The sequence below is a fragment of the Prionailurus bengalensis genome, chromosome C1 (genome assembly GCF_016509475.1).
Source record: "Prionailurus bengalensis isolate Pbe53 chromosome C1, Fcat_Pben_1.1_paternal_pri, whole genome shotgun sequence".
Lineage (NCBI taxonomy): Eukaryota > Metazoa > Chordata > Mammalia > Carnivora > Felidae > Prionailurus > Prionailurus bengalensis.
Genome location: NC_057345.1, coordinates 194,668,080 through 194,693,510, shown reverse-complemented (window position 1 = coordinate 194,693,510; position 25,431 = coordinate 194,668,080). Strand labels below are relative to the sequence as shown.

At 42.7% G+C, this 25,431-nt stretch overlaps 1 protein-coding gene and 1 non-coding gene across 4 annotated transcripts; one reads left to right on the top strand and one right to left on the bottom strand.

Annotated features, from left to right (window-relative positions):
• The first annotated feature begins 1,840 nt into the window (after positions 1-1,840).
• On the top strand, positions 1,841-20,080 carry IDH1 (isocitrate dehydrogenase (NADP(+)) 1). Of its 3 annotated transcripts, none has more exons than XM_043577656.1 (10): positions 1,841-2,042; positions 3,098-3,163; positions 5,778-5,962; positions 8,554-8,845; positions 11,417-11,522; positions 13,266-13,443; positions 14,469-14,620; positions 16,538-16,678; positions 17,789-17,951; positions 19,133-20,080. In XM_043577656.1, exons 3-10 carry the CDS (start codon positions 5,841-5,843, stop codon positions 19,221-19,223), a joined length of 1,245 nt encoding a protein of 414 aa, XP_043433591.1. In that variant the 5' UTR covers positions 1,841-2,042; positions 3,098-3,163; positions 5,778-5,840; the 3' UTR covers positions 19,224-20,080. The 3 variants fall into 3 exon arrangements, with proteins under 3 accessions (XP_043433591.1, XP_043433592.1, XP_043433590.1); XM_043577657.1 differs by having other exon boundaries at positions 1,877-1,991; XM_043577655.1 differs by lacking the exon at positions 1,841-2,042 and adding an exon at positions 2,668-2,928.
• Positions 9,755-9,859, bottom strand: LOC122482245. The gene has a single exon (XR_006297050.1). It is a non-coding gene; the product is annotated as a U6 spliceosomal RNA (small nuclear RNA).
• Positions 20,081-25,431: the final 5,351 nt, after the last annotated feature.

Below are 25,431 nucleotides of genomic sequence, written 5' to 3'. Positions count from 1 at the left end.
AATTTATTTTTAGTTGTATAAGAGCTATCAGCATAAGGAGCATATATATACCTAGTTTTGCATATACATATTTGCAGTAAAAAAATCAATTCTAGGGATCTACAAGAAAATATTTTCAATGAAAAAGGAGTCCCTGTGTTATTGGCTTAGGAAACACTGTTTCAGGATGCTGAGATTCCCATCCATAAGTGTCCCACAGTGGCTCAGAGCCAAATTTGCAGCCCATCTCCAGAAGTGTTTAGGATTTGATGGAATACATTTTGTGATTCAATTCATCTTGGTTCTGTATAATTTCCTATATGTATTCTATCTTTTCCTCGTTTTCCTCACATATATTCAATGTGTTTTATCGTGCTATATTGTGTTATTTTGAAGGCTTCCCTAAATCCTTTCTGAAACAAGAAAGAATATACTTTTAGTAGTAGGCAAAGGGTGAACCTGATATAAAATGAGAGTAAGTTTACAATCTCAGGTGACTTTGGGTCTCAGATTCTAGATGAAAATACAAGCTTATATACCTCTATAATCATTTCTACAAGAATAAATGGAGGTAACTGCTACTTTCCATTAATCCACTTCAAAAATCAAGTGCAGGGCACCTGGCTGGCTCAGTGGCATAGCATGTGACTCCTGATCTAGGGGTTGTGAGTTTGAGTCCCACCTTGGGTGTGGAGATTACTTGAAAATAATATATTTTTTTAAAAAATCAGCACATGCAATGCTATGTATCCCTTCCCCCCCCCCCTTTACTTTTCTCTTGGGAAAAATACCAGTGCCCTCTAGTGTTCAAAATGTACCTTGTGTAATGACCTTCATACCGGTTTATCTTCAGAGTAATTGTAATCCGATATTAGAGAAAAAAATGTTTTATTATTTATTTATTTTTTAATGTTTATTCATTTTTGAGAGAGAGAGAGAGAACGACGCAGGGGCAGAGAGCTGTCTGCACAGAACCCAGCGCAGGGCTGGAACCCAAGGACCACAACCCCAAGATCATGATCTAAGCCTGAGCCAAAGTGGGCTGTTTAAATCGACTGAGCCACCCAGGCGCCCTGAGAAAATGTTTTAAAATAAGTTTTGGGACACTGAATCCTGGGCAGTAATATACAAGCATTACAACCACTACAAATCAGTCTAAAATGCCCCTCCCCCATGTTTTCAAGAGTAAGGAATACACAAAAATAATTCCTGTAGCTGACAGAATTTTTTTATTCCAGTGTTTCCTAAGGCTTCGCATCTTTATTCCAACTTCACTGGAATCCAGACAATAATCTCCTATATTTATCTTCTAATGCAAATGACACCTGGGCCTATTGATAGTATGTACTTAGCAGTAATTAGAAATATAGGTACAGAAGTTCTGAAGACGTAGTAGCGGAAATTTACCGTGGCATGCCTACCTGTGTATTTAATTCTTTGCATTCTAGTTGCTCCGAGAAGCCCCCAAAGCGACCCCATACTGCCTACTCCCGCCCACACTCCTCCTTCTGCCAAAGGCTCGTTCCGGTCTACCGCACACCGAAGTAGCGCCGGAAGTCTTTCCTTTGCAGTCACTGAGAACCTGGAAACTCACTCCGCAAGGCCCTAGGCGGCGTGGGTCTTAGACTACAGCCCTGGCGCTCCCTGGTCGCAGGACTGCAAATGGCATTCACGTCCTTCCGCGGCCAGGTTCCGGGGCCGAGTCTAGGGGGCGCTGCGACCCCTTCCCACACCGCGAGCGCACAGAAGGCAGCCGCAGATCTCGCCCAGAAGTTCCGGGACCCGGCCCTGCCCACCCAGAGCGATCGGCGCGCGATGATTGGCGGTGTGGAGAGGGCGGGGCTCCGGGAGGGTGGGCTGAGGGGGCGGGCCTGGGAGGGGACAAAAGCGTGTCCGTGCCAAGGCTCCGCCCTGTCGGCCGCCTCCTGGGTTGGTGCGGAGGCGGTGTCAGAAGCCGAAACAGCTGGGGCCCAGCTGGCATTACCAGTGTAGACCCTTGTGAGCTTCAACGTGTGAGTGGCTGTGGCGCCCCCGGCTTATCTCCCGCGTACCTTCTCCTGCAGGTAACCGCAGACTTCGAGGGGCAGCTCGGGCCCCTGGCTTTTGCGGGGAGGCTCTGAGAGCCCGCCAATAGCTGGAGTGGGGAAAAAAGGAAGAAAGCTCAGATCTTGGATCTGGAGGGAGAAATTTAGCGGCGAGCCCTGGTCGAAAGGAAGCGGGGGAAATCCAGGCTGGGAGTGGGAAAGAGACGTGGGGAGGAGGAAGGTGCTGGATCCCTGTGTATGGGAAAGAGACGTGGGGAAGAAGGTCCTAGATGCCAGAATGTGGAGAAGGCCCGCTCTTGGTCTCGGAATGGTGAAATTGAGCGGCACAGTTGCTTGCAGTGACACATAGAAGGCCGGGTTTACATGCAGAAAGGAAAATCGAGCGGTGGGAGAATGCCAGTATGCGTGGAAGACTAAGTTTTGGGTTTAGGGAGAAGAAAACGTGCGGCAGTGGGGAGCTGCATGCAAAGAAAGGTGGAAGCCATGGACTTGGGCGTGTGCAGCGAACTCAGGTGGCTGGAACTAGCAGTGCAGTAGAGTGGAAGCGTCCTCTCGGGGTCGTGGAGGGGGTGGAGTGGAGGTGGAGGAGACCCCTCCGCCCCCAAGCGGATCTCCATTTCCCCCGGCATGCTCCTGGCGCCAGAGGTTTAAAGGTTCCTGCGCAGCAGAAGGAAGGGGTGGGCTTGCAGACCTGGAGAGAGGAGCGGAGCAAGCGTGGTTGCAGCCCTCTTGCACAACGGCCACAAGGACGCATGCAGGCCTAGAGCCCGCTGGTCACAGCGTCACCTAAGGACGTGCAAACCCCAAGACCAGCTAACGGACGACGAACCCGGGACGCGCCCACTGACGTGCCCTCCAGTGTGTGGGCAGGCAGAGATATTTGTGCGCTCTTAACCTTTATTTGGTAGGTGCCCGCGCGCCTAAAACTGGCCTTTGGTCCACTGGGTACACTCAGCTCTGTACTTTAAACCAGATAAAGTGGGCTGTCTGGCCGGTATTAAAAACAGCTAAGTCCTCCTGACAGGCGTATTTTGATCGTTAAGTTTTTCTATTCCTCTTTTGTTTTGTTTTAGGAAATAAACTGCACTCATCTGAGTCTGCAAGACTGAAGGAAGTTGGGGTGATTAGAAGTTGTAAAGGTGAGAATTAGTACTTTCTCCCCTTCTGTACTTCTTGATGTGACAATGCTGCATTTAATTGGTCCTGGAGGTCTTGAGTAGGTGGAGGCACTGCAAGGGAATGAGTCAGGGATATTTCCAACAACAATCTGCAACTGCTTCCTTGTTTCTTTCAGCGCAGCTCTTCTCTGCAAGAGACTATTTTTGGCCGAGAAATAATTGTAGTTCATGAACTCTGCTTTTTAAAAACAATGTGGCTAAAAATTTGGGGTTGATGAAAAGAAAATTAAGCTCAAGCAACTTTTTCCTTACACTACTCTGTATTAGTCCAGGTGTATCTTGTGCAATTACACAAGTGTGTCAGGAGATGGGAATTCAGCTGCTTTCAGAGTCACTAAACTGGCCTGTTGGAAAAGTCCTTCCTTCTGAAGTCAGGGTTTGGGTGGAGAGGGAGAATCTGGGGAGCAAGGGTTAGAGAAATGAATTCAGTGGGGCCTGAAGCCTACCCCCATGGAATTTAAGTCTAAAAGAAATAATATCCGACCTTGAAAGAAACAATGGTCTACAAAAAAAACTTTACCTTTTTTTTTTAAGTTTATGTATTTATTTTGAGAGAGAGAAAGAGAGAACCCCAAGCAGGCTCCACACAGTCAGTGCAGAGCCTGATGTGGGACTGGAACTCACAAACCATGAGATCATGACCTGGGCTGAAATCAAGAGTTGGACACTTAACCAAGCTACTGAGCCATGCAGGCACCCCAAAAAGACTTTACTTTTTTAGTTAGGACGTGGTAAAATTTTAATGGATAATGTGAGGAACTCCTGAAATGTTTCAGTTATGCATTATAAGATACAGAAAAATTACTGCAGTAAATGTTTGTTTTGACTGAGAAGGAAGTAGTTCTAAAAATGCAATTACTCAGTATCAAAATTTCAAGGATGCTATATGACCTATCAATTGTATTTGCCATTAAGAAAAAATAGCCAAGTCATAACTCTTATATAATATTATGTAGGAATGTGGCCATGGAGCTGTATCAAGACTAAGATAAGTTTCCTGCCTCTTGTTTTGTTTTGTTTTAAATACAAGGACAGATGTGACAGTGGGCTCAGCATGACTGAATCATATAAAGCTCCACTGTAAATTACACTTGTAAATTACATGCTGGCAATGTGGAGCCTGCTTGGGATATTCTCTCTCTCTCTCTCTCTCTCTCTCTCTCTCTCTCTCTGCCCCTCCCCCACTTGTGCTTTCTCTCTCTCAAAAATAAAGAAACTTAAAAAAAAAAAAAAAAGGTCAAATTACTTCAGTTCAACTTTGTCAAGTGATACCGCTTATAAGCCCCTTACCTAATAGCTGCTTAAAATAGTTCTCAGGCCTCAGTCTTATTGATAACTTCAGAGGATAAAAGCCATTTTCAGTTATATTGTCCTGGGGAAAGAGTTTCCATTAGAGCATCATGAAAGGGAACAGATACCTACCTGCAGTGGACTCAGGGCCCCTCCTCCTCTCTGGAAACACACCCAGGACACGGTTTTCCGTTAAGCCTCATAGTTTGACTTCTTCCAGAGGGTGTACCCTGTTCCTTCTGGGAATCAGATTAATTTGCATTTGCTACCCTCACATCCCAGGAAGACCTCTCTTCCTGGAAAATTTCCATTTCTCTGTCCCACCTTCTGGCAGCTTACATTTGCCCAGGAACAGTCCAGGAGTTAGGATACTGAGGAACAGGACAGGACATGCTTGGGTCCTAGGCAGCAGCCCTTCTATATACAGATTTTTCTGAATTGAGAAATCACTTCTGTATTTAGTGTGACATCCCCAATATCCATTTTGTCTCTAGGAAAACATAATTCCACCAGAAATTTTTCATATTTTAGTCTTAAACGTGGTTTAAAGAACTCATTGAATCCCTTCAATCATAGTTGTTTTATTTTGGTTGGTTTGTTTTAATGTGTATTTATTTGTTTGAGAGCAAGAGAGAGCATGAGCAGGGGAGGGGCAGAGAGAGAGAGGGAGAGAATCCCAAGCAGGTTCTGCACTGTCAGCACAGAGCCCGACATGGGGCTTGATCCCACAAACTATGAGATCATGACCTGAGCCAAAATCGAGAGTCAGACGCTCAACCAACTGAGCCACCCAGGTGCCTCTGTTTTGTTTTTTGTTTTGTTTTGTTTTGTTTTGTTTTGTTTTGTTTTGTTTTTAAATAAAACAGCCTCTTAAAGGAGGGGAAATACTAGCACCTCTCATTTTGCTCATTTTGAGGGTACAGTAAAATGAGAAGTTGGATAGAAGGATTCAACTAAACATGGTATTGCAGAAATAATCTCATTTTATAAGATGACCCATCAGGAGTGGTGATTACATCATTAAGGACATGTTAGAATCTGGTTCCCCCACGCTCTAATGGGACAGCCTTGAGAAAGTTATTTTCCTTCTGTCAAAGTAAATTGGGAAGATAATTTCCAGCTTACAGGGTTGTGAGGGCTGGCTCAAAAACCACACACGAAGCACATAACAGTGCTTTTTACAGAGAACGTGCTGAATTCTAATGGTAAATATATTGTTATAGTTTTTTATGCAGTTTCGTGTTTAGGAGTCACCAAAATGTTTGAATTTGTTTTTATACTATAGTGAAATAAACGAGAAGACCTGTGTCCTATCTTTTGTTCTTCTGAGAGGTTTCTTGAAGTCAAAATGTCTCAAAAAATCCGTGGCGGTTCTGTGGTAGAGATGCAAGGAGATGAAATGACACGAATCATTTGGGAGTTGATTAAAGAAAAACTTATTTTTCCCTACGTGGAACTGGACCTACACAGGTAAATGAATCAGTCTTCTAAGCAGCAAGCTCAGAAAGCATAATCTAAGTGATTTCAGGATATAACTAGCTGTTTCACAGAGCTAGCGCTGTATCTTAGGAATAAAACTTTTGAGGGAGGGATGCCTATGCATGAATCTTCTATTTTAATTTTAACATATTGCTAGAAAAACTGGACTTGTCATTGTTCCACAGAAGAGAATTGTGGTGGGAACAAAGATTCTCAGCTCTTTCTAAGCCTCTTCTGTTTATATAAATCAGTGGTTAAGAGTAGCACAAGGTATCAGTGGAAGGGAAAATAATAGAGGTACATTCTCTACTGAACAGTAAAGTAAATGTAGTTCACACAGTTTTGTCCTTTCTATCGCTGTTTTCTATCACTCTGCTTAACTAGTCAGTGGACCTCTCCCCCTGTTCATTCCTTGGCTCTTGCCCTTTACACACAACTGTAGCACAGAAAGAACCCTTGAAATTATCTAACACAACCCCCACCTTTCAGTAGACAATCCCTTAAACCTTTCGTGTTCTAAAGATTTGAGCCTTTGCCCTGTCTTTACCATGTTTGGAAATAGGCATGAAAGTCTCTGTGGAATTCTTTCTGCTTTGTTCCCTGTGATTTTTCATAACCTTGCTCATGCTCTGTGTGCATTTGAACAAGGTAGAGACAGAATTGTTCCAACGGGGCCGTGGCTGAAGCCTGGCATGGCAAAATGTTGACCGACACAGTTCAGCCGGACTGCTGGCACTTCTAAGTGTGTTTGCGTTGACCCGGAATTATTCATAAGACTGTATCCTGAGGACCTGTTGTTTGCTTAGGTGTAGATACTTCATTCACGTGGTGTCACTAGACACCCTTTTTAATTATTCTAAGCCTCAGCCGTTGATAAGGTCTATATTGCAACCATGAGAAGAAGCAAATACCTGCAGAGGTCCACCAAGCATACAGGAAATGAAGCATAAAAAACATCATCCAAGTGGGTTAAAGAAGCATTTTATGAGCACTCTTTTGCAATTTCTTGCAAATTGTATAATAGCTGCAAAGAAGCTTTAAGCCTCATTAGCCTTAGGGGCATAAGGACTTTTAAAGGACAGTCATTATGGGGGCGCCTGGGTGGCTCAGTTGGTTAAGCATCCGACTTCGGCTCAGATCTAGCGATTCATGGGTTCGAGCCCTGCATCAGGCTCTCTGCTGACAGCTCAGAGCCTGGAACCTGCTTCGAATTCTGTGTCTCCCTCTCTCTCTCTCTCTGCTCCTCCCCCACTCATACTCTGTCTCTCTCCATCTCTCAAAAATGAATAAACATTATAAAAATTTTTTTGAGGACAGTCATTATGCCTAGAAGGAGAACAGTGACTGTCTGCAGAGTGAAGAATTTTGGGAGGCTCAAACAAGTTTTAAGTTGTTTCAAAATTGCTATTATTATTACATCATGGGTTCTTTTTGAGGGGAGTGGAGTGATTTGTTTGTTTTGTTTTCTGCAGGCTATACAGGGGTCCAGACCACTTACTCATTCTTTTCTGTTAGAAATATTAAAAGAGAAGCAAAAATTCCACTACTTTGCTGGTAGATGCTGCTGATGAAAAATGGTTCCTACGAACATGAAAAGTGCTGACTGCAGTCCCTAGTTGAGTTAGGATTAGACATTTGTAAACATTCAGCATTTCCTATGCCAGAAGATAAGAGAGTCCATGGATTTGTTAGACTTCCGTGAATTACCCAAGGTCAAAGCAGTTTGGAATAATTTTTATTTGGAAATACCTTAAGATTGCTACCTTGGCGTTTACACTGCAAGTTGGGATAGCTAAGGAAAGGAAAACAAAAACTAAAAGGAACTGAAAAACAAAGTGTTAATGGTTTCACAAGTTCTGAAAGCTGAAAAACGTTTGTAAAGCCTCAGAAAACAACACGAATTGTTATGTCACCGTTTTGTCTCTCCTGTTTTTGACAAACTGTTCCATACTTTAGATAAGCCTTTAATTGTTCTCTGTGCCTGATGAACAATCAGCACTCTTTCCAGTTCTGAATAACCTGCGGCCTGGGAGTTGGTGTATATTAAGCTATAACTCTCTGAGTGAGCTGTCACATGTATAGCTCCCAGCACTTGAATACAAAAAATCCTTTAAACCCTCTGACCCCCTTATTTTTACACACAATATTTACCAAGGAAAAAATAAGGTGCTTAGGCTTCTGTTTTTATGCTAATTTTATGGAAGGAAGTCTGCTCCTGTCCTATTATTGCCTCCTTATGGTAAAGAGCACACAAAGGGCCAGAGCACAATGGATTCTATTCAGGTGCCTTCTAGACGTCTTCCCACACCACAGGCAGGTGAGGCCCCGAGTCTTAGCCTCTCTTTGTGCTTTGTTTGGTTGACAACCATCTTCTGTGTCCAGGGTGCACTGACCCTAAAGGTTGGCAGATTTGGGTGTGTTTTGAACCATCACGTTCTGCGGGGCAGGCTCCGCCTGCCATCACCATGCATAGAATGGTGCGTGGTGATAGAATGGTAACTAATGAGTTACCTTAGACCATAGTACCTCCATCACTCATCAGTTTGCCTGGAGAGTTACACTTCACGGTTTTTCCCTCCCAGCTATGATTTAGGCATAGAGAATCGCGATGCCACCGGCGACCAGGTCACCAAGGATGCTGCAGAAGCTATAAAGAAGTACAACGTTGGTGTCAAATGTGCTACCATCACCCCCGATGAGAAGAGGGTTGAGGAGTTCAAGTTGAAGCAAATGTGGAAGTCACCAAATGGCACCATCCGAAATATTCTGGGCGGCACTGTCTTCAGGGAAGCTATCATCTGCAAAAATATCCCCCGTCTTGTGAGCGGTTGGGTAAAACCTATCATCATAGGTCGTCATGCTTATGGGGATCAAGTAAGTCGTGTTGGCATGATTTGGTTTTCCATGCCTTTTTTTTTTCATGACCTGTGGCTGCCTAGAAGTTCTGATTTTCTGTTTTATTCTTTTGGTGTCTAGTCCCTTTAAGTGAGATGCCAAATTGAGAAATATGTATGTGTATATCTGTATATTTAGGCATATTTAGGTATACCTAAATATAGATAAACTTACAGGTAGGTACCTGTGTCAACACAAGTGATTTTTTTTTTCAGATGGGTTTTTTTCTTCCTGTATCTGTTTTTGCACTTAAACTGTATTATATTGCCATTTTTGTGTCCTTTCCCATGGTTCAACCAGTTTAGTGGCTCTTCGCCCTGGCTATGCAATAAGATCCCTTTCTGGGTTTTTCAGTTTTTGTTTTGTTTTGCTTTTTAAACAAATGTGTTTTTTTTTTGTTTTAATTCCAGTGCATGAGTTTTACCCTACACCAACTGAATCAGAATTCCATGGGCTTCAGCCATTTTAAAGCTCCCAGGCGATTCCAGAAGGCAGGCAGGGTTGAGAACCACCAAAGATTGTACTGAACATGACTTTATACGTAAAAAGAAAAACTGATGCAGTAGTTGAAAGCATTCTCTTTAAAATATTCCTTTTCCTACATGGGGGACAAAAAAAGTATAGTTTTTGTACTTTCACACAAGTGGGCTCATTGCCAAGTTAAACAGAAAAATTGCCAACTGAACAAACACGGTGCTGAAAGAGAGGTTTCAGTCTTTCATAAAAAGCAGCTTAATGTCTTTTTTTTTTTTTTAGCTTTATTTATTTATGTTGTTGTTGTTTTAAATTTACATCCAATTAGTTAGCATATCATGCAACAATGATTTCAGGAGTCGATTTCTTAGTGCCCCTTACCCATTTAGCCCATCCCCCTCCAGAAACCCTCTGTAAAAATACGGAAGCTTCACGAATTTGTGTGTCATCCTCGCGCAGGGGCCGTGCTAATCTTCTCCGTATCATTCCAATTTTAGTATACATACTGCCGAAGCAGGCACAGCTTATGTCTTGAAAGAGCCTTTCAAACAAGAACCTCGAACACTGAGATCCAGAGGCTTCGACATAGCCATCCTCAAAAGCAGTGTGGCCAGGGCTGACCACTCTGTTCCTGGGGACAGAGTCACTGGGTCAGTCCTTGAGGGTCAGTTCACTCTGCTCCACCCTGTGGTTCAAACTACCCCTTCGTCCTGGCCAAACCTTTCACAGGTCCCTCCTGGAGGCCCCGGAGAGAAAATGTAGACCACAGCGCTACAAACTCACCAATCCTGGGAATACTGCTCTTAAGTTCTTCTGAGCGCAGCGGTGTCTTTTTCACCTCCCCCATCCCCCTCCTCCCGCCTGTCTCAATTGTTTTGGTATCAGTCACTTGGAAGAATGGTCATTCTCTATTAAAGTCCAGATTGAAAATTCTAAGCCTCAGGTTGATTCAACCCTAATCATTTAACTGTACATAAACCTCTACAAAGTATCCGTGGTGCTTTGGTGCCTCCATGTCTTCCTTTGGAGAAATGGGAATAAATGACCACCCATAGGGAAGGACTTTACGTGGCAGAAACACACTCTCGGTAGAAAAGATATTTACAGCTCTTCTACCAGCCATCGTCAGTGTTACTCTGTACAAACGTAAGTAAGTAGGGTTGACTGGTACCTGACTGTGAAACTATTCTAATTTAAATCATCAAAGAGGGTACAGTGCAGCAAAAGTTGACAGATGCCCAGTATGGGCTGGCCACGTGTTTCCCTAGAGTAGCTCACTCTGGTGAGCCAAGATGACTGTCCTCGTAAGGTCCTTTCCTAAGGGCCACCAAAGTGTCGCAGCTACTTCCGCAATCACTGCTGCTTTCGGATAAATCCTGGACTGGTGTTGGTAGTAATAACAACCATGAATTATAGTAGACTGAGTCCTGTGGGTCTAAGGATCGGATCCCAAGTCTTTAGACCCTAGATGTGTTAGATGTGTTCTCTTTACCATATCACAGTTCCTTCCTTGTAGGACCAATGTAATACTCAGATGAAATGAGATGATTGTAGTCAGTCACTTAAAGCACCTGTCAGTGAGGACAAAGCATTAGCTGTGTCTCACCACCATCAATGTTGTAGCTAGTGTGCTGTCACCCCCCTGTGGGAAGACTTCCCTGACCTCCAGGTCATGGTCATTTCTCTCTGTCATCGTGTTGCATTTCTTATCTAAGTCCCTTTTCTGCCATTTGAAAGCTCTTATGTTGCTTCTCACTTTCGTATGTCTTTATTGAGTTATAAGCTTCCTAAGAGAAAATGCTTGATGTTATTCTCCTCTTTTTATCAATGCTCAGAAAACTGCCCTGTACATGGTAGGCAGCCAATAAATACTGGTTTTCAATGTACGCTAGGATTAACTTGCTTTGGGAAAGCTCTGGACCTTTTTTTTTCCCATCTCTCAAATATATGAAGGTTGAGCCACACTGCCCTTTTTGTCCAGGTATCTTCCAGCTCTGTATTCTGTGATTTTTGTTTTTCTTATAATTCTTGAAAGGCTATTTTATTTTCTTTATACCTTTTCCACCCCCTTCACAGTATAGAGCCACTGATTTTGTCGTTCCTGGGCCTGGAAAAGTAGAGATAACCTACACGTCAAGTGATGGATCCAAAAAAATGACATACCTGGTACATAACTTTGAAGGTAGGTCCGTCGCGAGCTCCCTCTTTTAATTTTTTACAGATCATTTAGACAATGTCATTGCCGTTTCTTAAAACTTAGTTACTGGGGCGCCTGGGTGGCGCAGTCGGTTAAGCGTCCGACTTCAGCCAGGTCACGATCTTGCGGTCCGTGAGTTCTAGCCCGCGTCGGGCTCTGGGCTGATGGCTCAGAGCCTGGAGCCTGTTTCCGATTCTGTGTCTCCCTCTCTCTCTGCCCCTCCCCCGTTCATGCTCTGTCTCTCTCTGTCCCAAAAATAAATAAAAAAACGTTGAAAAAAAATTAAAAAAAAAAAAAACTTAGTTAGGTGGCTGCCAAAAATACAACCTGGAAGCTACAACATTTCTATAGGACCCAAAATCTAGCATGGAGAAGTAATTGACTTCCGTGCCTTCCCACGGTGTGGAATAAAGACACAGGAGACACTAGCCACTTAATTGGAAACGCATGTGGGCAAAGACAGGTAGATACTTGCACTTCTCTTAAAACATGGAGGGAAGGTTGGCAGGAATCTGTTGTGCATAAATTGTATGAATCAGACATTAATAATCCCATGTCACCTGTCATGTAATCTGCCGTTTGCTCTGGTAGGGTTTGTATTGAAAATGGTTGCGTTATACATGTGCTGAATTTTCTTCTTGGTCCGCGTATTTATTCAGTTTAAGTGAACGTTTGTCTTTTGCCTTTTCTTGCCCACCTGCTGTCTCAAAGTTTCGTTATGGCAAATGCCACCCAAAGTTTGCTGAAAGAACAGAGAACCCTCTTTCTCCACTATTGAAGTTGTTGAAAGCACTCACACAAACAAAAGCTCAAAGCCTACTTAGCCTGTGTTCTTGTTGCCTCCTCTAAATAATATCATTTTAATAGAATCTAGTCCTGCAGGATTTGGCCTTGCACATTTTGAGGCTAAATTGGCCCTGGGCAGTGGCACAGATTCAAGTTCTAACTTTCTGGTAATTACAGAGTTCAACTAATAAAGAGTTGTGAAACACTAGTGGTTACATGTAACATAATTATTTCTGCCAGTGGGGTATGAATCTTCAGTGTCCTCCAGGAAATTATGAGAATTCTCATTCAGTATTTGAAATGCAAATTTTTTTCAATGGCTGAGGATGGAGCACACACTTAGAGTTTAAAACACATGAAATTTTAAAAGTGTGAAATGCAGGGGCACCTGGATGGCTCAGTCAGTTAAGCATCTGACCCTTGATTTCGGCCCAGGTCATGATCTCACGGTTCGTGAGTTTCAGCCCTGCATCAGGCTCTGCACTGTCAGTGCTTGGGATTCTCTCTCTCTCTCTCTGTCCCTCCCCTGCTCGTGCTCCCTCTCTCTCTCTCTCTCTCAAAATAAATAAACTTAAAAAAATAATAAAAGTGTGAAAGACAGCCTAGATATTCACCCCCTCTTGAGTGTATTTCTGGTTCATATCAGTAGTTTTTCGTATCTTGATATCTTCAGGATCCTATAGACCATGTTTTTCTCTCTTCTGTTGCCCTTTCAAAACAAGTTAGAATGTCCTTACCGAGAGGTGACTTTGTTGCAATCACTTGCCCCAGGAACTCATGGAATATTCACGTTTGAAGCCTGGCTGGGACTTTTGGAAGCCTGGGCCCAGACACGGGAGCTGGGGATTGGGTGCTTGGGTGGTGGTAGGTGGATTTGGACTTGTTACAACTCTACCCCATTTACCCTTCTCCTTTCTTCTCTCATTGGTGTCCCCCCAACAGAAGGTGGTGGTGTTGCCATGGGGATGTACAATCAAGATAAGTCAATTGAAGATTTTGCACACAGTTCTTTCCAGATGGCTCTGTCTAAGAGTTGGCCTTTGTATCTGAGCACCAAAAACACTATTCTGAAGAAATATGATGGACGTTTTAAAGACATCTTTCAGGAAATATATGACAAGTAACTACAGTTCTTTCCTTTTTTCCTTTTTCTACAATAAGCTGGCATTTGTAGTATAGAATTTGCATCCTTATCCCATTGATTCTGGGGCAAATGGAATGAAAACCATCTCTGTCTCATAAAGTTAAGGGCAAACTAAGATTTAACAGACATGAAACAAAAGCACTTCTGAGTTGCTTTTACAAGGTAAATGTTTTCAAATAAGGGTCCCACATTTATTTTTTTCAGAGCCAGAATTGTTTAATATTTGAATGCAGGTGCCCTGTGACTGATAGAAAGTTCTAATTTTTCAGGGCACCTGGCTGGCTCAGTTGGTGGAGCATGCAACTCTTGAACTCGGGATTGAGTTCAATCTCCATGTTGGGTGTAGAGATTACTCAAAAATAAAATCTTTACAAAAAAGAAAGAAAGAAAGAAAATTCTGATTTTTCAAACATATGAGTTTCTAAGTTGGGCACATTTTCACTCTTTCTGAAGCCTGTTGTGATTTAGAACTCTGCGGGGGCTATTTGAACTCAAGTCTACTTTTATAACAGCTTCAGGTTCAACAACACGGGAGCATGTGTTAACTTTTAAGATGGCACAACTCCCTTTCAGGTGCACGTGTTGAGGCCAGGGCTTGGATTTTAGGTATCTTTCTTAAGACATCTTAATTCCTCTTCTCCTACCCATCCGTACCAACTCCAGGAGCTGTCCTAGTTTCCCGAGAGATACATTATTACATTCTTAAAGTAAGCTATGTCTCTAGAATCTGATCAGCAGTGTAGTGAAAACTAAAAATAATGCTGGGGACATTCTCACATCTCTGCAAAGGAGGTGAAATTGCTCTGACAGGCAGGGGGCTTGGGGGATCACAGCTAGAAAATGGGCAGGATTTGAGCTTAGGTCTATCAGCTTCTCAAGTCTGTGCTGCTGCCACTAAAAAATGCTGCTTCTAGCCCCATCCCCACCCCCTTCGGAGAAGCAGGTGCTGTCCCTACCAAAACCAGTTCCTTTTTAATTCCCTTTTCTCTCTTGCTTCTTAGGCAGTACAAATCCCAATTCGAAGCCCAAAATATTTGGTATGAGCATAGGCTCATTGATGACATGGTGGCCCAAGCTATGAAATCCGAGGGGGGCTTCATCTGGGCCTGTAAGAACTATGACGGCGATGTGCAGTCGGACTCCGTGGCCCAAGGTAAGGAGCTGAAGGACCAAGTAGAGGTGGAACTCAGCCTGCATCACGTTGGTCATGCGGGGTAGTTCTCTAGTTCGCAGCCCATTGTTTGTAAAATCACGAAGTGTTAGCAGTGCAGGCCATTCTGTTCCATCTTCTCAGCTGACACGAGGAATTGAGCAGAGAAGCCCCCGGGCTGTTCACAGAAATTCCAAGAACCGGGGGCTCCATGCCAGAGGGAAGGGCCAGATCGGCAGAAACTCTCTCTGCCCCGATTGCTTCAGTACCAAGTTGCCCTTCAATTTCAGTTACCCATGGCAAACTCGAATCTTCCCTGATAAATGGTGTGTTAACCTTAATTATGTTTGCTTTTCCCCAGGAAGTGCTACTTTTTCTTTTCTCTTATGAAAAGTTAAGTATCTCCTACCAGTTTGAAAATCAGTAGATGAACCCAGTTAAAGAGAAGTTTGATGTCCGATAAATGACTTAGACGACTCTCTTTACTCTCCTTCTGTTTCTCCACATCCTCATAACCCTTTGTGCTGAGTACATAGAGGAAGGAGTGGTGCTTTACGAGGCTTCCACGGTGGATAAGGGAAACTGTTCCTTGTTTTCTTGGATTTCTTGGAAAGGGACCCAAATCTCTCCACTGTTTCTAAATGTCCTTGTAGCAGCGAAGAGTGTCTCTGGAGGGATGTTGTCAAGATATTTCAAAGGACTTTGGAATAGGACTTCTGAAGTGTATTGTCCATTAATGCACTGATGAGATACCTGGAGCAGAGCCTATAGATAAATGAGACCTCAGTGCAGCTGAACAGTCAAAAGGGAGCAAGGCCGTCCTCGCGTGCATTCTTTTCTAGAGTATGAACTACTTTGGACTCACACCATTTCTTGTCCCCAGTTTTGACAGTGGTACTGAGTGTCTCCTAGTATTAAAGATCAACAGACTCACTATGGATATGGTTCCTGACCTTCTCCAACCAATAAACATTTGAGAGTCTACTAAAGCCTCAGACCAACACAATGATATGAAAGGAGCTACTAATCCCTTGCAGAAGTCTGTAACGATACTCAAAGATGAGTTTAAAAGAAAACAAACAAAACCACTGTTTATTTATGTACTGTCAAGCCAGAAAACAAAAGTAACAGCCTATGATACATTTGCATTATTAACTCTACAGAGGCTATTGGGAGGTAGCAAAAATGGAGAAAAATATTCTTTGAATTCAAGGGTAAAAAAAAAAAAAGATGGAAAGTCAATTTTCTGGACTTAAAAGTGTCAGTGTCCTTCTCTGACAGAATAGGACTGTTTGTGGGGCTGTTACAGACAGCAAGGGCAAGAGGGATGTGCTTGGATCATCTCATCTTGTTTTCAACCTGCTGTTCTTTCCAGTCTCAGTGAATCTGAGCAGAAAGATGGCAGGACACAAATCCCATTAATCTTTATTTTCTCAGAACGGCAGAGCATCTGCACATACGAATAGCAGCAATATACTGAGAGCTCTTACTCTGTGGCAGGTACTATTCTAAGGAATGTTAATATATAGTCTTTTCATATATTCACAAATATATGTATATTCATCTAATTGTCACAACAACCCGATGAAGGAGGTGTTTTTATTACCATTTTACAGATAAGAAAATCAAGCCCCAGTAGCGAGGAAGTCCCAGCTCTAGGGTGCAGTATAAGCAGGTGGACCCTGAGCTCTCCCATCATGGGGCAGGTGCTTCTGAGATAGATAAGTGAGGAAGAAATGCAGCCCCTCCAGACTCCCTGATCCTGGGGTGTGGAGCAGGGACCGTCTTTCTGAAAGGCAGAAGGATCGGTGATGACTACACATGCTTATGTTTATTTGCTTTGCTGAGACCTCTCCTCTCCGAGAGACCCAGTGTTCTTCCCGCACTTGTACCCAGTACTTCACGCTCTGCCACATACAGGTTATGGCTCCCTTGGCATGATGACCAGCGTGCTGGTTTGTCCAGACGGCAAGACAGTGGAAGCAGAGGCTGCCCATGGGACTGTAACACGTCACTACCGCATGTATCAGAAAGGACAAGAGACGTCCACCAATCCCATTGGTAAGATAGTGTTTTCTGCTACCTTGATTTCCAGCCAGAGAGTGGAGATCTCTAAAGGAAATCAGACATGTTCCTTTGGCTACCCAATGCTTTGTGTATAAAGTCCTCACCAAGCATCGGGTCTGTTCTAATAAGAGCTGTTTGAATGTACTATTTTTTTTTTTAATTTATTTATTTATTTTGAGAGAGAGGCAGGGAGGTGGGGGTGGGGAAGAGAATTCTAAGCAGGATCCACACTGTCAGGACAGAGCCCGGTACGGGGCTCAATCTCACAAACCTGACCTGAGCCAAAATCAAGAGCCGGGCACTTAACCAACGGAGTCACCCAGGCGCCCATGAATGTGCTTCTTGAAATATACACAATGTAGTATATGCTTTTCCGTTTTGTGGTAGAATGCACATTACAGAGAAGAATGTTGTCAGCAAGCATTTTCCTTTTCCTTTGGTACAGCGAAACATCGCAGATGGCTAAGAATCTAAAAGCCACACAGATAGATCCTTCTAACTGGGTTTCAAGGGCAGCACTTTAAAAAGAGATTACAGCTTGGAAAGAGGAAGGGAGGCCAACATAGACAAGAGAGAGAAGAGATTGTGACCTATTCCAAATTAGTAAATCCCTTAAGCTTCAAGTGCTACAAGCACACTGTGAAAATGTGCTTTAAGGCTCTAACAAAACCCAAGACATCTCCTCTACAAAAAGACAGACATTTTTTAAAGTTTCTATTCAGTAAAATATTTCCAATTGTTTTTTTTTTTTAATGCTTATTTTTGAGAGAGATGGGGAGATTGAGCACGAGCCGGGGAGGGCAGAGAGAGAGGGAGACGCAGAATCCGAAGCAGGCTCCAACTCTCTCAGCCCAACACAGGCCTCAAAATCATGAACCACAAGATCATTACCTAAGCTGAAGTTGGGTGCTTAACCGACTGAGCCACCCAGGCACCCCAAAATATTTCCAATTCTTATAAAACTTATAGCCTATGTGGATAACATCTAATGGAATCAGTCACCTAAACAAAAAGAAAAAATAATTGTTCTGTTTTTGAGAACTGTGAAACATTTGGGAATCCCTCTTGGTCTGGTCTGAGTGCTGTTTTGTTTTGCTTTTTTAGCTTCCATTTTTGCCTGGACCAGAGGATTAGCCCACAGAGCTAAGCTTGATAACAATAAAGAGCTCAGCTTCTTTGCAAAGGCTTTGGAAGAAGTCTGTATTGAGACCATTGAGGCTGGCTTCATGACCAAGGACTTGGCTGCTTGTATTAAAGGTTTGCCCAAGTAAGTATGAGATTCCCTGAGCCCCGTGGCCAAATTACCACTTATCTTTATTGGGCTCAAAAACATCAGTGCTTTTCAGAAATATACAAATTGTTATTTACTACCTAGTTCAGAGGTCAACAGAAACTATATGTAAAGTGTCTACCGTAAGCATTTCAGACTTTGTGGAACATAGAGCCTTTTCAAAACTATACAGCTATTGAACTTTGCCACTGTGGAAGGAAAACAGTCACCAATGACACAGAAGCTAATGGATGTGGCAGTGTTCCAATTAAACTATGTACAAAACCAGGCTGTAGCCTGGATTGAGTCCATGGGCCAAACTGCAGTTTGCTGACCTCTGATCTAGTTGACAGTTATTGGATGACAAGGTTACGTTTTTATTTAACAAGAAAGTATAGGCGATTGAAAGAAAGGGATTGTTTTCTTTAATCTTTATTTTTGAGAGAGGGATAGAGAGAGTGCGAGCCAGGGGAGGAACAGAGAGAGAGGGAGGCACAGAATCCAAAGCAGACTCCGGCTCTGAGCTGTCAGCACAGGGCTCGAGACGGGCCTCGAACTCACGAACCGCGAGTTCATGACCTGAGCCGAAGTCAGATGCTTAACTGACTGAGCCACGCGGGCGCCCCATCTTTGTAGCCTATCAGCATGATTATGTTAGCCAGTCCCTTATATAAACATTTTTTTTAAGAGAGACAATGATAAAAATAAGAGCGTTAAACCTTTTTTCAAGACATGTAACAATTTGTGGGAATGTAGATAAAAGCATGGCTGTACCCTGAATAGGTTTTATTCTTTTTAAGGAGGCTCATGCCTTATCCAGTAAGTGACTGCGGCCAGTGGTTTTGTTATTTTTAAGAAGAGGAATAACAAGTGGGATGATTTCGGTCTCCCAAGCATTAGTCTGAACTGAACCTCTCTGATAGTTTCACCCCCAAAGAACTCAGGGCAAGAGACATCCTATGAAGGTGCGTGCGGGCCTGCTGTCTATAGCCTGGGTCAGCCCCATCTGCCTTGGGCACAGTCATCAGCCATACATTTATAGCTTGTTAATATTAAATAGTTTTCTTCTAGACATAAATAAAATGTCATCTACGTAGCATGTCTAGGACTTTTCCTCTACTTGCTCCCAGATCACAGACCAACTAATTAACCTTCTTTTCTTTTTCCTCCTTTATTAGCGTGCAGCGTTCTGACTACTTGAATACGTTTGAGTTCATGGACAAACTCGGAGAAAACTTGAATATAAAACTAGCTCAGGCCAAACTTTAAGGCCGTCCCTCACCTAAGGAGGATATGTGGTTTTTTTTGGTAACTAGGTCCACTGGTTTACATTTTCCTGTATAACACTCAAGGGTAAAGGTAAAATCAATTTTGTAATTTGTTTAGAAGCCAGAGTGTATCTTTTCTATAAGTTTACAGCCTTTTTCTTACACATATGGTTAGGCCACCCTCGTGAACGTGGCAGGGGACTTTTTTAAATTTTATTTTCTACTAGTAGCCTAGGAATTACTTTAATACTCATTTGTACTCATTGTCACTTTTTCTCATGTTCCCATACAAATGACCAAAATGAAGAGTGCTTGAAAGGGTAACCTCTAGTCATAGTATCGTTCCCTAAAACATATGTGAAGTAAAAATTCACTCCCTTCCCCACTCTCCGTGGCCCGGGCGCTGGGTGGTTTTGGTGTATCAGATGTCCCATTACGGGAGGTAGAGCTGTTATGTTAAACTTGGCTGTAATTTGGGACGAAGAGCATAGGTGTGACTAAAACGTGTTGGAGATGCCACAGTCACTTTTGTAATGAGCTCTTCTTGAATGTTTGGAAAAAGCTAAATATTTTTGAGGCCACGGGAGCATTTGTAATCCAAAATAAATACTACCTGGGGGTTGTCCCCTGTGTTTGTCTCATCCTCCCAGCCTTGTGTGGCCTGAGTATTCTGCCACCCTGAGCAGCATATTTCTTCCAAGTGCAATAATACAAGCTGTACCTTTTTTGGACTTCTGTTGGCCTGTTTTATTTCCCTTCTATAAAATGTGATTTTTCAGAAGTTGATTATTAAACACTATTCTAGTCTGTTCTTCATCTGAACTGTTAATGTTAATTAAAATCAAGTGCTAACGACTAGTCTTGGGTTTTTATTTACCGAGTATATTTTAGGTACCAGGCACCGTGCTAAGTCCTAGGCACAGGAATTCGATCTTAAAAAGTCTCTGCCCTGAAGGAGTTTACTGTGGGGAAAATGGGTATGTGAACAGTAAGAGGTAGATCCTACCATGAAGGGGAAAGAAGACCAAAGACAGAACAAAGGGGTAACTGGAATATTAGGGAATCAAGTCTGGGCACATGGTAAGGAGTATAGGTATGATCATGTAAGTTAATAGGAAGCCAGTGAAGTGAATAGGAAGCCAGAGAGGGACATGGTCATATTTTAATTAAAAAAAAAATAGCACAGCTTTTATGAAGAACGGATAGTAGTGGAGGAGGGAGTGGTGGCCACAATCAAGGAAGGAAGGCCAGTTGTAAGGGTATTGTAATACTTCAGGTGGGAAATGATGAGGTTCTGAACTGGGGCAATGGCACTGGGGATGGAGGGAGCAGGGTCTCCAAGAAGAGGAAAGAATGGATGGGGATTGGTGGGTCCCAGGGATGAGGGAAAGGAGGTTTCCCACCTGGAGAAAGGCTGGTCAGCATCCCAGCATTACCCATGTACTATGGGGAAGGAAACAGGCCTCCAGAGGCACTTTGGTCAGGCTTACACGATACATCAATGGCCATTTTGGCCTGGAAGCCAGGAATCCTTGTAGCAAAGCTCGGGCTCTTTCTCCTAGACCTGCCCTTTTGCAGGTTTAGATGGAGAAAGAAAGCATCACATGGATCAGAGTGATGACATTGGATTGGATGAGTCCCTCCAGCACTCACAAACATCCTGAAGATCAGATGAGTGATCATGGCTGCAAAGCCCCGCCCCCATGTCTATCTATCAGGATCTGTATTTGGCCATGAACCAGTTAATGTCCTAAAATAATTAGCAAATGAACAGCTGCTGACCAATACATCCAGAGGCTGATGGTTTATTTTGTAACAACATCAGGATCAGAACTGTTGACCTGGAAAATGACTGTTGGCTTTGCAGAACACTGAAGGCGGCAGGATGCAGGGACAGAAAGCAGGGGTTCCAGACTTTGAAACTCCCTAAATTGCAAGCACTGTTTCTTAAGTAGAATTTTAACTGAGAATACTTAAAAATTAATCTTCACAGTTAGAATCACAGCTCCCCTGTACTTTTCCCGGATACATACAGTCCTCCTAAGTCACTCCTGACGAGTGGTTTCCCATCCTGCACTTGAATATTTCTATCATGAAAAGTTCTTCCAAATTAAGGGTCTTGTCTGTTCCCGTTCAGGAGGTAAGATAGGAAACTAATATAAAAAATATTAAGAATGACTTTGTTTATACAAATACTGATAAAAATTTTGTACTTTTATTACCTGTCTACTATCAAATTTTATTTCACAGTCCCTGTTCTTAATATTAGGGAGACAGCATCCAAACTGCTAATTCCTCTGGAACAAGAAACTTGAATAACTCTGGATGGTATCTCAGACTCAATGTATGCAGACAGCATAGCATTGTTTGTAACTTTTCATTTTGATATTATTTCACACTTACAGAAAAATAGTATGAAGAAGTCCCATAATCTCTTGCCTATTTTTTACTTTTGCACCACTTGTTATTCTGTTTCTCACCTTCCTACACACACACACACACACACACACACTTTTTTTTTTTCCTGAACCATTTCAGAGGGATTTGAAGACATTGTGCCCCTTTACCCTTAGATAATCCAGTGTGTATTTCCTAAGAACAAGGACATTCTCTTAACGTGACCACAATATGATTATCAAAGTCCGGAAATGTAACATTAATATAATACGATACAGTCCCTATTCAAATCTCAGCAACTGCTCCAATAATCTTTACAGGTTTCCTTTGAAGGTCCAATCCAGGATCATATCATTTAGTTGTCATCCCTTAAGCCTCCTTTTGCCTATGACAGTTCCTAAGCCTTCCTTTGTCTTTCTAGACCTTGACATTTTTGAAGAGTACAGCCTAGTTATTTTGTAGAATGTCCCTCAATTTGGGTTTATCTGATGTTGCCTTGTAATTAGATTCAAGTTCTGCATTTCTGGCAGAAATACCATTGAAGTGATAATAGTATCCACAGTGGACTACAGTGGGAAAAAGGGAGAAGGACATATATTGGTTTGTCCCAATATTGGTGAAGCTGGCTTTGCTCATTAGGATAAGGTAGTCATTGGCCTTTCTTCTCTACTGTGAATTTACTATTTTCCCCTTCTTGAGCAGAAGTTACATGTAGGGAGATGCTATGTAACTATACTGTTCATTCTCACAGTGTGCCCATAGTTTAACATCCATTGATGATTTTATAACTCCATCATGTGTTCTGTAATTGTCATATATATTATAAATATTACATTTGACTGTAAAGAGCAATTGTCCCTTCTTCCCACTTATTTTTTTAAGTTTATTTATTTTGAGAGAGCGAGCGTGCATGCAAGCAGGAGGAGGGCAGAGAGGGAGAGAGAATCCCAAGCAGGCTCCATGTTGTCAGCACAGAGCCTGATGCAGGGCTTGATCTCAAAACTATGAGATTATGACCTGAGCCAAGATCTAGAGTCAGATGTTTAACCAACTGAGCCACCCAGGCACACACAGACATCCCCACTTATTTTTTCATTCAGTCATATCAATATGGGCTAATGAGCCCATAAATAAATAAAATGTTATTCAATGGGTTATAATCTAACACTATCATAATATATTTTGATATTTAAATTGCCTCAGATTTGGCCATTGGCAATCTCATCAAACCAGGTCCTGTTGGCATTGTAACAGCATTTTGCGAGCAATTCACTTGAGTAGAGAAAGACACTGATATGGCTTGCTATGCAGTATGAAGACTTCTCGTGAGATTGTCTCTGAGATGGGCCTTTAGATGTGATCTTCCTTTTCTACCAATAGAATGTATTGGTCCTTTTCTTCCTTTCCATTACCCCCGACCCCACAGCACCCCACCCCCACTGGCTCTGTAGAATGTGTTGGAATACTGTCATTTTCAAAATGGCTCTCTGGATGCTAGAGACCTATTTAACAATTTAATGCTAGCATTAAGGGACAGGTGTGGGTTAGAAGCAAATGAAGGCAGTAGAGTGCGAGGGTCACTAATTCCTGGATCCTTTGGGGAGATGGGTATATTTTTAAATTCTGTTATCAAGGCTAAAGTATAGTGTGTGGGATGCACACTTGGGTAATAATTAATGGAGGCAAGGGCAGAGTATGATTGTGGCAGGCACTTGGAGAGCTTGAAGGGTTCTTCCAGTGTCTGTTTCTTGACATGGGTGATAATTACAAGAGTGCCTTGTAATAAACTATTTGCTTTATGTGGTTAACTCTATCAACTTTATTTCACAATAAGAAGGTTAACAAATATATTAGGAAACCTGTTCTGAATCTCTTGGACAAATTGCACAGGGCCGCATTCTCCTGGGGCAAATCAAGAACTTTTTCTCCAGTGTCCACTTACCCTCCTGTCAAAGCCTCTGGTTTGCCTCTGAGTGACATATGCTGGTCACCCTGTCTCTAACCTTTTCAAACATAAGCTATGAGGTGTCTCTCTAAGAAGGTGCTCTTTCCCTGTAATTTCACCTGGATCACACACTAAGAATTAAGAGCAGATATGTGTGAGGATCCTTGGTTGGCTTTTGGGACCCTCCTTCTGTCACCTTGATGAATCCATGACACTTTCTTGTTAGGAGTATTTGGGTGTAAAGCGCTCATGTGATCTCTGCATAAGAATTCATCTCACCCTAGGGGCACCTGGGTGGCGCAGTCGGTTAAGCGTCCGACTTCAGCCAGGTCACGATCTCGCAGTCTGTGAGTTCGAGCCCCGCGTCAGGCTCTGGGCTGATGGCTTAGAGCCTGGAGCCTGTTTCCGATTCTGTGTCTCCCTCTCTCTGCCCCTCCCCCGTTCATGCTCTGTCTCTCTCTGTCCCAAAAATAAATAAACGTTGAAAAAAATTAAAAAAAAAAAAAAAAAAGAATTCATCTCACCCTAGAGGCACCTGGGTGGCTCATTCTGTTAAGCATCTGACTTTGGCTCAGGTCATGGTCTTGTGGTTGGTGGGTTCAAGCCCTGCTTTGGGCTCTGTGCTGACAGCTCAGAGCCTGGAGCCTGCTTCAGATTCTCTCTCTCTCTCTGCCCCTCCCCTGCTCATGCTCTGTCTCTCAACAATAAAGAAATGTTATTTTTTTTTTTTTTAAGAATTCCCCTCTTGCCGGTGGGCCTTGCTCTGTTTTGCAAGGTGCTTGTGCACTATTTACATGTTCAGAGACTAAGCTTAGAGACATTTTCTAACTGAATCCCATTTTCCTATTTTCAAATCCCTAGAAATTTTTTTCTCCTACTTTCCTTCCTACTTCAAGAGCCTTTCAGGCATGTCCCACAGGGTTTTAATACTGTGATCTTCCCAAGTAAGCCTTGAAATGTTTACATCGTACAATAGAAACTAAACATTTAACCTTCACTCTGAACTCTGATTCTGATACCGTAGAGCTACTTTCACCCATTTAAAATGTGCCGTATCTTCTGGTTGCAGTCACCCCATTTGCTAGAATTACTCAGTGACTTTATTTTTTTCAATCACGTGGCTCTTTTTATTGTTTGAGGCAGCCTACACATTGCTGCAAATTAGTTACTTATACTATTCCATACAGACTTACAACTTAGATCTCAGCCAAAGTTTTTCATCTGGTTCTGGCATCTGGATCAAATTCTCTATATGCCTTTTTTTTTCTTATACCTTTGAACACAATTCACCCAACAAACAGATTGGAGTATGTCTTCTAATCCTGACAATCTCTCGTGTACCAGTGTCTCCAAAGACCTACAACCTCTAGATGGGGGTACTTCCCTCCAGGTCAGGCTATACCAGGTACTCACATTGTCCTAGCTCTAGGAGCCAAGCAGTTTGGGTTTTGAGTCACTGACTTTGTTACAGTGTCTTAGTAAGATTCTCTACTACTAAAATGGGGATGACTTTTAGAATTTATTTGGAGTTAACTTGGGTCTCATTTTCCATGAATATATTCTCCAGATTTCCTAAAGCTATGGCAGGACAAGCAATATCTTTATCTGGACTATGAGTGCTGTAATCTTTGCCCTTTAGCACAGTTGTGACTAACTCACCTGGTTTGGTGATGCTTCACTTCTTCAGTCAGTTGCTGGAAAAGTGTCAGGCCTGATGCAATTGCTTCATAAACTCAAAGCTGAACATGGGAGATTTGAGACAAAAGATGGAATTTCCCTGCCCACACATTTACTCCTAGTCCAATTCTCCAATTTTGGGAAATGGTTGCAGGCCACAGCTTTCTCAAAGTCTCCAGCAGTGGACTCA

Bases quoted from the DNA above. Each gene is read 5' to 3' on its own strand.
- IDH1 (XM_043577656.1), top strand. From the start codon at position 5,841: ATGTCTCAAAAAATCCGTGGCGGTTCTGTGGTAGAGATGCAAGGAGAT. The intron at 5,963-8,553 runs GTAAATGAATCA...TTTCCCTCCCAG, and splicing joins GTGGAACTGGACCTACACAG to CTATGATTTAGGCATAGAGA. The intron at 16,679-17,788 runs GTAAGATAGTGT...TTGCTTTTTTAG, and splicing joins GACGTCCACCAATCCCATTG to CTTCCATTTTTGCCTGGACC.